Genomic DNA, 12,523 nt, shown 5'->3' with positions numbered 1-12,523 from the left:
TTAGGAAAATAGTGGAACTAACCAAAAGTCCCCAATTTTCAAATGGATGTAACCAAAAATCCCCTATTTTCTAGTGGAACTAACCAAAAGTCCCCAATTTTCAAATGGATGTAACCAAAAATCCCCTATTTTCTCGTGGAACTAACCAAAAGTCCCCTAATTTCTAGTGGATGTAACCAAAAGTCCCCTAATTTCTAGTGGATGTAACCAAAAGTCCCCTAATTTCTAGTGGATTTAACCAAAAGTCCCTAATTCTTTCCGATATAACCCAAACTCCCCAAATTTTGATGTCTACAGTTTGAATTTTTTCATCACTGTCATTCTTTGTCAGTATGTGTGGAACTTAGAAAAAAAAAAAAAAAAAAAAATTTGTCCTAAATTCATGGATCCAAAATCCATTTCTCGACATTCTGCGTCGTCTGGCATGGTCAAATTTTGATCGATTTTTCCTATTTTTTGAACGGGTCTTGGAAAATATTCTCCGAAAACCCCACTTTCAAAAGTACACAGCCTGAACGAAAAGAGATAGCGGAATAGTCCAAACGGCATTCGAAGCTGCTTTGAAAACCAAACAACATTGTCTCAGACCCTGAAGTTCTAGGACCTTTCGTTCAAAAGAAAATGGCGACTTCCGGAACGGAAGTAAATATTCCAAAAATTCCAACTGATGAACATGGATCAGGACTGGTACTTCTGGAATCCGTAATAAAAAAAAATTAAACTTCCTTCGCAACACGAAGGAACCTAACCTGATCCCGTGCCAGTCACTCCGATCTAACCGATGTTCCCCGAATTGACCGAAGTATGGATAAATGGAAATAAAAGAAAATCCCTATTTTTCCAGACCTAACCCAAATTTTATAGACTTCTATAGTTCGGATTTATTTGACACTCATTTTTCCTTCATTTTGGAGGGTGTGGGACATAGAAAAAAAAAAAAAAATTTTCAAAAAAAAAAATTCAAATTCTTAAAGTTTGTCCTACATGCCTATTTCGTCGCTCTGTACGTTGTCGAAACACTTTCATTTTTGAGTTGGACTGAAAAATTTCAAAATTTTGAAAAATCAGAAATTTAATTTTCGTAGGTGGGGGTATCGATGTATCTCGACGAGAGGAACAACTTTGTTCCTTATAACCACCCCCCTCCGGTGACCCCCCACCCCTCAAACGACCCTTTTAATGTTTTGTCAACTTTACAAAAAGTCCACAGCCCAAACGGTGACAGATACGACAAAATTGTATAGAACATTTTCGTCTTCTCTCAGGGCCTATTATATGGGAAAAATGCGAAACTTTTGAAATTCCGACATTTTTATTTTTTTTGTGACTTCAGAGCCCTCTATCTACGAAACTGTGAATCCTAGGGCAAAATTGTATACCACCTTTTGTTTGGCCCATCGAGATCTATAAAATGGCATTCTTATCAGTTTCAAAATACGACATTTTTTACCTTATTCCCACTTTTGGTGACATTTTAAGGTGATGGTGGAGGCTTAATGGGGTGGGTGCCACTATGTGGGCTCAGTCGGGCATTGTCCATAGTATATGGGAAATTTGCTAATTCAAAACGAAAATTATGGTACAAACTCCTTAACATGGTTGCGTTCGGAAACATCACTCGTTGGTATTTTGGTGACTTCAGTGGAGATGTAGTGGGAGTATCGTGTTCCTTTGGATGGTGAGTGTTCCCGAACGTCTTCCGTGTGGCATGTGTGTCTTCTCAATTCCACCTCACCACTCATGTTTAACTCTATAACTTCGATAAGCTAAATAATTCATCGGTGAAGAAAGATTGTAAAGAGAAACGACGGCGGTATATGATTGTAAAAAGAAAGGAATATGTTATTCCTTCCACGATTACTGGTGCCTAATAAACATTTCACTATCGATATATATATAATATAATTATATGTTGCTGTATTAACTTTTGACAATGGTAAAATTTTTTTTTTATAAAAAAAAAAAAAGTTAATATAATGCTGATTCTACAATGAATCGGTAGTTTTATTGGCTTTCTATAATAAACCATAGATCATAAATTATAAGTCATAGGTTAAAAATGAACCAACCACAATAGTCAAGTTCCTAACTTTTGATTTATGACTTATGGCTCATTGTAGAAGGCCTATTAATCTTAATCGATGAATTTGATCAATCAGCGTTAGTCTTACAAGTTGGCTATTGGTCAACTTTATCGACTAAGACTTCCGATTCATTGTAAAATCAGCATAACAGGTTGACAACTAATCATATTCTGATTGTAACAGGTCTTATTATTGTAAATCCTTAAAGAAAATTGACATCAGTGATATAAAACTTTAGGCGCTGAATGTCCAAAATCTATTAATTGCTTCGTCCAAAAATCTATTAGTTCCTACTTATTGTCGATCTTAGAACAATTTTGTTCTAAATAGTACTGGCACATAATTTTACAACATTTATACAAATAATCTATTGTATGATGTGCGTAAAATTAAAATTATTAAAGCACAGCAATATAAAAAATGTTAGAATAAAAATAAATAAAAAGACAAATTTTTTAGTTTAATATAACTGCTCAAAATTTTTTGATCCAAGAAAGTGATATAATTGTCCTTTTTCCCCATTTCGTGGAAAAGAAAAATTTCGATTGGTCGATTCTCTTATGCACTATGCATTATGCGCTATGCAAGTCTGTGCTGCGGCAATAACACACCGACTCACACCGGCTCTCCTTGCTTTTCGCACGGGTGCAAGACAGAGAATGGATTGCAAGATCCAGGTGTTCAAAATGATAAAAATAAGAGAGAGGGATCGTAGAAGATAGCCATCTCTGTTCTCTTTCTATTCAATGGCGTAATGAGAGAGAAAATGAGAGGGAGTTTGGCTTTCTTCTACGGTCCCTCTCTCTCATTATTGTCGACCACATTTGAATACTATTTAGATAGGGATTGCGCAGTCCATTCTCTATATCTTTGGTTTAGCGACACTCGGTTGTAACATTATAATTGTTGTAACACTTATTTAGAGACTTAAGTTGTAGACGTAAGTAACGCACAAACTTTGGTGTATGACATACTATTTATTGCCGTCTCTTAGAGATATGGCAATAAGTTGTACGTCATACGTGTAAGCTTGTGCGTTACAAGCTGTGTGTCTACAATTTAAGTTTAAATAAGTATTCTTGTTCCAGACCCTGACTCTCTTGACATTTCCGAATGATCTAGTGCACACCGGGTATTTCCGAACGTCTGGTGTACATTAGTGGCACATCAGTGAGTATTTCCGAACGCAGCTCATCAAAGATGCTGACAGGAGTTGCGTTATTGTATATACTGTGATGCACGTCTGTGCTGCGGCCATTAACCTGTTGTAACACTCTGTATCTCACATGTATCTCGCGTGTTTGATATACTGTATTATAAATATAATCAAATATAATCGAAGAGTAAATATTTAAAATAAAAATGGAAGAACAGAGAAAACGAGTCGAAGATCATATGACGAAAATGGTCGAAGAAATCGACAAGATGTATTTACGGAAAATGCAGGTATCTTTGTTGAATGTTAGATTATGATAATTATATAGTTTACCATCCACAGTTCAAAAATCAATAAAATTGAACTATTCTATGCATTTTTGTACGAAACGAAAGAATTTGGCAGAAAAAGGTATCTCTCTGTCCCGCCAACCGAGATATTAAGCGTTAAAGTTGTCGACTATTCAGGTTAGGAAATCTGTCAGCTATGCAACAGTGAACAGTGCAATGTGAAAATGAAAAGTATGTATATGGAGACAGTACGTTCCCCTATGGGGGGGGGGGGGGGTTCCACTTCGAAAAAAATAACCTAATCCATTTCATATTTTGGTATCAGACGATATTATGGACGTCGCTTCGCGTGGAAGATTATGTGTAAAATTATGTGTAATCTTATAGATTAGACTACCCTATACCAAAATATGGGTTGAGTAGGGTTATTTTTTTGAATGAAGGGGAACATACTGTCTCCATATACATACTTTTTATACTGACATTGCATGACTATGATTTCCTAACTTGAATAGTCATCAATTTTAACGCTTAATATCTTAGTTTGCGGGATAACACTTTCTGCCAGATTCTTTCGTTTCGTGCAAAAACACCAATTTTATTGATTTTTGAGCTGCGGATGCTAAACTATATAATTACCAGAGATCTTTAATAGATTAATTATCCAGATAGCCAAGTCTGCCAAGAACATTCTGCACATTTTACAAATTGTGTGCTATATACTGTATTGGCAGAAGTTCAGCAGTAGCCGAGCATGATCTTTATCTAAGTTAAGGATCATTTATACTGGCTGTAAACTGTTAACTTACGCTGTAAGCTATAAGAATAAATTGATCAATCACATTTAAATGTGAGGAGAATAAAGTCATTATTTTCTCACATTCGACTGTTAATGGTTAATTTCTTATAGCTTACGGCATAAATTAACAGTTTATGGCCAATACAAATAATCCTTTAAGATGACCCTACATGGTCAATAATACCATCAGTATTAATAAATACTGATCAGTATTACTAATCAATATTAATAAATACTGACAATATTATTGATCATGTGTTGTAAATATTGATGGATTGATGATAGAATACTAGCGATGATCTTGATTTTGATTTTTGAGCATCCAATATGTACTTCTTTATTAGGATTCATGTCACAATTACAATACAATATTATAGATATTGTACATAAAATTAAAATGAAATATATTGTCAATAATATTGATTGTGTAAGGTTGTAAAAATACTAAAAATATTAATGCATACTGTCACTATTATTGATCAGTATTATTGATCGTGCCTTTAGGGAAATGCTGCAAAAAATGAGCAGTTCCTGTATCAAGACGTACTGTGAAAAATATTGCAAAAATCAAACAGAAGTTTTTGACATAAAAAGAGTAGAATTTGAACACTGCTTGTTGACATATACATATCAAATCATCGAAAACTAAATCAAAACTGAGGCTAACATGATGTCATATTATGCTAGCAGAATGTAAAAATCGAATTTATTTACTTGCATGATGTGAAGCAAAAATCGCAGAGAATTGCCATCTCAAAAAATAACAAAAACAGCAGAAAAAGTATGGTATCATGGAATAATGACAAAAATACATCAGTATTATATTAAATATGTTTATATTTTAGGATTAGTTCTTTTGTTTATCGGTATACGATGTATCATATTTGTCTCATATTCAAATTTGTCATAAGCAAATATAAAGACTTCAAAATATGGTCTTTAATGAGAATGAAAGTGTATATTTGTTTTTATCAGCTTAATTTTTCTGATACAGTTTTTGTAGAGAATTGAAAATATTAAACTAATTTTCTTTTTAAAGAAAACCTAACCTAACCCAACCTTGACGAAAAAGTAATTTATCTTTTTCGTCATTATTATTGTCTTTTACATATGAATACAAAATGTATTATTACTAATATATGAATTATATATGAATTAGCAGAAATTCATGAAATATTTTTAACACTTTTTCACTATGAAAAAAGGCATCAAGTTATACTTGGCATTATCTTAACACAAAACCATTTTGTAAATAGATTCTTAAATATAATGAAAATTAAAAATAATGTCATAAAAAAGAAAGAAATGTAATTAAAATGCAATTTTTTTACGCAAATCAAAACAAAAATGTTCAGAAACATAATGATATAAAATAAAAAACAATGTCATGAAAAAGAAATAAAATCAAAATAATATATTAAGTATTTATTATATTAAGTCCTGCAGTTCTCCGAGCGGTGACTTGAGAAGTCCTTGAGATGTCCTTACAATGTAAACATCCTTTAGATATCCTTTAGAATTGTTATAGGATAATCTCTCACAATCGTAATAGATTTAATATAAAATATAGAAGATATTTAAAGTGTATAAAATATGACGATACATTACAATGAGAATGCGAAATGCAATAGATAGTGTAATGAAAGGCACAGAAATTGAAAATGGATTTTTACATTGGTAACAAGTAGAAAGTTGTAGAAAAAAACGAAAATGAACAAGATCTCCAGCAGCAGCATACGCACATTGATTTGACTTTCGATGATGTTGTTAAGATAAAGGCAAGATCACTTAGAATTTTTTAAACAAAATCCCTTTTTTAAATTAAATTTTCTCGTAGCTTATCTCCAGAATGTTTCAAAACACTAATAATACAATTTTTTATTAAGTATTGTATTTTTTGAGTTATAAAACTTGAAAATTACAGTATCGCCAGCGTTAACATTACTCAAGGTGTCCGAGTAACGTCTAAACTCTCTTAGATTAAGGATCGTGATCTTGATAACATTTGTTAAAATCGAGGTAATTAGAGGTTGTTCTTTTACTTTCATCTTTATATAAAAACAAAAAATTAAAAAAATCTCTAAAGGCCTTTTAATCTTAACAAATATATATTAAAATCATAACTTATCAATATTCGAGAGGCCGGACATCTTAAGGTGGAATCACACGATGCTCGATTTCTTAAATGATAAACATGCATGCATGCTGCTATACTTTTGCTTCATACTTTGATGCATACAGTCTGACGTTTAACAAATAACTATGAAATTAGCAATTGTTTCTTTTGATTGATACATGCAAGGAAATAAGAAGTAATCCATAATAAATATAAAAATCATGTATATGCAATGCTCAATGCATGAAAGAATTCTAGCATACATTAGAGCAGGCATAACTGTATGCATGTTATCATTGAAGAAATCGAGCATCATGTGATTCCATTTTTAGGTACCGCTAATGCCGGCAGTTATTGTACTCTCAAGTCATATAATTCAAAGAGTACTTAATGAAAAAATATTATTATATTTTGAAAAGCTTTCGAGATAAGCTATATAAGATATATGCAATAAAAAATAAGAATTAAAAAAATTCCTATTTAAAAATTTTAAGGATTTTGTCCTGACTTTGACAACATTCAAGATTAAACCAATGTTTAATATTTTTATGTTTTCCTCGAAGTCAAAAAAAAAAACACAAAACTTTTGAATCATTTTTCGATTTAACGCTGTTATTTGATTAGACTCTTTAAAATGGGACAATCTGTATATAAAATTATATTTGTAATTTTAGAGGGATATGCATAAATGTGCTGCACAATGTTGTGAAAATGAATCATATAGCATACAAAAAGTACATACTTGTGTGGAGAATTGTAGTTCCTCTTTGAATAAAGCACAACAATACGTTCAAGGAGAGTTTGAACGAGTACAGGTAATAAAACTTGTTCAATTTATTTTTATCTACGTAATTTGACTGTTTTTGTATTTTATAATATTTTGCATAGGAGACTTAAGCCCAATCTACATAAGCAAGTGAAACATATGTATAATGTTAGATATTCAAGCTAAGAGAAATTCAAGGCAAAATATCTCAACTTGTGATCTTTTAAAGAAGTATGTTTTCCTTGCTTTTATTTAATTTATAAAATACGAAATTTTCCAGAATCGCTTACAAAGGTGCATAATGGAATGCAATGATAATATAAAAGATAAAATGGGTCCAAACCCGACTCAGACTGAAGTGGATAGATACAGTGAAGAATTTGAAAAATGTGCCACCAAATGTGTAGACTCTTATTGCGAGTTACTACCGAGTTTGGAAAAAACTATGAAGAAAATCCTTAGTAAAAATGAATTCTCGTAACATTTTTTTCACTTGGGAAATAAATATCAACTGCCTTTCATTTTTAATATCTTTAATTAAAAATGTTCTATATTTTTAGTAGTATATTTTCAGACGAAATTTATTTACAGGTATGAAGTAAGTGTAGCATTCGAATATTTATATATATGAATTATTGCAAATATATACATATATATTCGATATGATTATTTTATATTAATATATTTAATACAGATATACTTGCATATATCTGTATTAAATATCTATTCAATACAGATAGCATTATATTTATCTTGTCACAGTAAACCAAATTATTGCGTAATTAATGTAAATTATACGAAATCGACGATACATATAATAAATAAAATTGTTTATTGATCTAATAAGTTTGATAAATATTTAATTTCGAAATTTTTTTTTTAAATCAGGGTAGCTGAAAAATCAATAAAATTTGAAATTAATTTGGTTTATTTTCATATTTGATAATTGGAATGGGATGCTAATAGGAGAGACTGAGATCAAAAATAACACGAGTAAGCTGTAACATTTATATAAAAAACGTAATAAACAAAATATAAAAGCGTAAGAAAGGGATAGAAGTTTATAATATATTTATTACAAACTTCTATATCTTTTTTACACTTGCATTTTGTTTATAACTTTTTTTTTGTGTAAGTGTTACAACTTACTGTTACCGCGTTATTTTTAACCCCATACAGTTTAATTAAATAAAACTTAAAATTAATTTAAAATTTCATTCAATATTAAATATTTAATCCCTTCTTGCCAATTCAAGTATGTATACATATGTGTTTATTCCTACTTGTTTATTATACTTATCGTTCTACCTATACAGTCCCTACTTATCCGCATTTTTATTTGTACTTATTCAGGTATACCTCCATCCGTGTATTTCTATCTATATTACTTACTTCTTAAGTATGCAATAACACCGCGAATATATGTAATACGTTAATGGCTGTATTCATCAGAAAAAGTAGCTTTTCTATTGTTGTAAAAAATTCTTTAATATGATTGGTTTTTGCTTTGATTCCTTATTTCCTGGATTTAAATGTATAAAGCGATCATATATTGAAGAATTTTATAACAGTTGCAAAGCTGCTTTCTCTGCTGAGTGCAATTAATACCTAACCATCTCCTATTACATGGTGATAAATTCAGCGGGATGATCTAATCACGATCATAATAATAATAAATAATAAACAGTAATTATTAAAACAGGCTTTCAATCTTTAAAAAACAAACATAAATAAATAACAGGGCTAATGAGAGTCAACACGGATAATCAAACGCAAGTTTTGTAGATTTTTTAATATAATTATATAAACTATATTAATTATGAAAGCAGAAATTGCATAAGAGTATATTTATATTAACGTAGCTTTTTTGTTAACTCGCGTAATACCGTTCGAAGAATAATCGAGTTATACTCAAGCGAGACAAAAATGTTACATTAAAAAAATAATTATATCGTCCGTAATTATTGCGAAATAAGAATAAATTCTATTTTCCCATCGCATTTTGATTCCAAATGAATGAAACATCTGTTACATGATACATGATTGTCGTCTCAATTCTTTTATGAATAATTAATCGTGCAAGTTAGTCGTATCGTATACTTTTAGTATTTTAGTAAAATACAATGTTCCATAGTATTTGTCGCGATTGCGTTTCAAAAAGAAATGTGAAGAAGAGTGACATGGCTACCTGCCTGTACGAGCTTCGATAATGCAATGACTGCGTGGTAATTTCGCATAAACATGACGCGCCGCCCATCCTCTTTCGCGCTAAAACAATCTCCAAAAGTTACGCGCCGATCATCTAACTGTCGATATTAATGCATATAACAAAATCAGTAAAATAATCTAGTCGTTACATTTTTAAGATTCTTCTTTTTAAGATAAATATAAGCTTTATTGCATGATCTTTGCTTTATTTCTTGGATTCATATGCATACAACTCATCTTAGATATTTAAAATTGTGTTACATTAAGCGTTTAGTGTAATAACTTTTGTTACACGAAATCCGCGCAGTATTTATACGCAATATTTTTAACAAAAAATTGACGCATTTTAGCTTTTTGTTACTTTTAAATCGTAATTCCGTGATTTAATAAATTTAAATTTATGCATCGTACGCTTTTAATCTGAAAATAGAGAATGATATGCAAAGCCATCGATGTGCTATCACTCACGACTATTAAAGAGTCTAAACGTGACAATTTATAATTTCTAAACTATTATATATTTCAACGTATATTTAGAGCGTGTGATAATATAACTATAATATATACGAACGTCGCCATGATATGTTCACAGGTCGCACATTATGAGCATTGATAAATAGTCAACCATTGCGACGCGCGGCACGCTCCCCCACTCCTTGCTGTTCGCCGCGCACCGTTTAGATATCCAACTAACCTAATTAATATGATAAATATTCACGGTTTATTCAATTATTCGTATTTTACAAACGGATATTGTCGTACATTTCGCGCTTTGTTTTGTGGCATTTTTAGCACTAGTTTAGTCTTATATTATTTGTGCGGTTCTTTTTATAAACGTAATTGATAATTATTCGCGTGTGTGAGGTATTCTTGATATTCTAACATTATGTACATTATGTATTTAGTACATTATGTCTTAATTTTCATTATTCTTTAAAAAATGAAAAAATTATTTTAAATGATTTTCATACTTAAACAAAGATTAATAATATTCTATACATCTTTTATGAAGATATATCCAAATTTTCTTAATATTGCGAAACAATTTGCGCTTAATACAGTTTTGATTAAAAGTATTAAATATCTTGTTAATTATTATTTAATTTTTCAAAAAATTAATTTATAACACTACTGTTGCAAATTATTTTGTGCTTCAGAAATTCTTTAAACTTACGTATAATATCGATCATAAATAACTGTTATGACTTATTTAAAATAAAAAATATAAAATAGATTCGGGAAACTTATTTAAAATATTAAATAAAAAATAAGTTAGAAGTGTTGTTATTTAAAATAATGAATACTAAATAATTCTTTTATTTTAGAATAAGACGTGAATGATTCTGTCATTCACGTCTTATTCTAAAATAAAAGTTATACTACCCGGGAAAAAATGTTTTATTTATAATTATATAAAATTATATAAAAATATATAATAATAATTTTATATATATAATTGTATATATATATATATATTTATATATATTTATATATAATTATATATGAAATTATGATTATATAGAATTATATATAATTTTCTGAAAATTTGCATAAAGAAATATAACTTTGTAATTTTATCAAGATATTATAAGACAAAATTCACTAAGTTAACTTTGAATTTTCAATTTCGTTTATTAAAATAAAAAATATTAAATATGTTTAATAAGTAATAAGTTGGAAGTATAGTAATTTAAAATAATAAATACTAAATAACTCTTATATCTTAGAATAAAACGTGAATAATAGAATTCAAATATAAGAATAAGGCGTCAATCTTTTATTAAAAATATTGTGTACACTGCACGGATTTTGTATAATATAAAGTTCCCGAGAAGAATGTTTTATATATAATTACACATAACTATATATAATTATGTACAAAACATATATATATAATATTTTTTTGCGGGTTATTATAAACTGATAATCACTTATTGTAACACTTATTGTAAACTAAGATATTCATAAACTGCGTGAATGCATAAAGAATTTAAGAAATAAAGTAAAAACCGTGTAATAAAGCCTACTAATTGGAGAACATTAAAAATATAAAGAATATATTTTACTTATTCGTAATATTCGTTATTTCGACAGTTAGACGGTTGGCGCGCAGCCTTAGGGAGGAGATGAGGGTGGCACGGAGTGACACATCACGCGTAGTTACCGCACAGTCATTCCATTCCCAAGGCTCGTACAAACAGATATCTGTGTCGCGTGTCGCTCTTCACATTTCTTTTTGAAATGTAATCGCGATAATACATAATACGAATCGTCGCACTTTAACTTATCAAAAACTTACATAAAATATTTAATAAGAAAAAATTAGAAAAAGGTTTTTAATCCTTAAAATTCAACAACTTTATTTACATATGTAGAAGATGCAAAATTAAAATTTTTTCGTTCAAGGACCTATTAAATGATCTCTCCTATGGATAGTCAGCACCCTTCTGCCCTGAGGATTTAGTACAGAAACGAACCACATCTATTTTCAACGATACGATTTTTTCGAAAATGTATGTAGTAACGTAGTTCTCAAACTGAAAATGGATGTACTGGCGGTAGTGCACGGACAATTTTAACGGTAACAGGAAAAAGGCCAGCCTCTTTCAGGTTTCTCTCTACCAGGAGCAATGGAATTAGATGAGTTCAATTTGGCCAGAAGAAACAAGAGGTTGATGTATGATACCAGAGAGAAACCTGAAAGAGAACATGACTGTCCAAAATCTGTAACCTGTAATTGCAAAATGCTACCGCGCATTATTGCTCTCTGACAAAGTGGATGTAAACTACATAGCAACGTTCACTTTTCTTAGGATACATCGTCCATTTTTCAAGGTTAGAAATGATAAATCGATATTTGGTTCATATAATCGTGCTACATATAGTATAATTATACGAACCAAATATCGATTTATTATCTCTGGCCTTGAAAAATAGACAATGTACCGTAAGAAAAGTGGACGTTACTACATAGTTTACATCCACTTTGTCAGAGGGCAGTAGTGCGCGGCAGTATTTTGCGGTTATAGATTTCGGGCCATCATGTTCTCTCAGGTTTCTCTCTGATTAAAAAAAAATTTCAAATTACTGAATTTTTTTTTTTA

The 12,523-nt window shown here is 30.2% G+C and overlaps 1 protein-coding gene across 1 annotated transcript; it reads left to right on the top strand.

The window, feature by feature from the left end:
- The first annotated feature begins 3,282 nt into the window (after positions 1-3,282).
- On the top strand, positions 3,283-8,057 carry LOC105152337 (TIM double twin CX3C motif protein). The gene is made up of 3 exons (XM_011066553.2): positions 3,283-3,530; positions 7,120-7,260; positions 7,492-8,057. Exons 1-3 carry the CDS (start codon positions 3,447-3,449, stop codon positions 7,690-7,692), a joined length of 426 nt encoding a protein of 141 aa, XP_011064855.1. The 5' UTR covers positions 3,283-3,446; the 3' UTR covers positions 7,693-8,057.
- Positions 8,058-12,523: the final 4,466 nt, after the last annotated feature.

The sequence above is a fragment of the Acromyrmex echinatior genome, chromosome 9, assembly GCF_024713525.1.
Source record: "Acromyrmex echinatior isolate Ae372 chromosome 9, ASM2471352v2, whole genome shotgun sequence".
Lineage (NCBI taxonomy): Eukaryota > Metazoa > Arthropoda > Insecta > Hymenoptera > Formicidae > Acromyrmex > Acromyrmex echinatior.
Note: the sequence above shows the minus strand (reverse complement) of the source record. Positions and strands in the feature narration are given on the sequence as shown.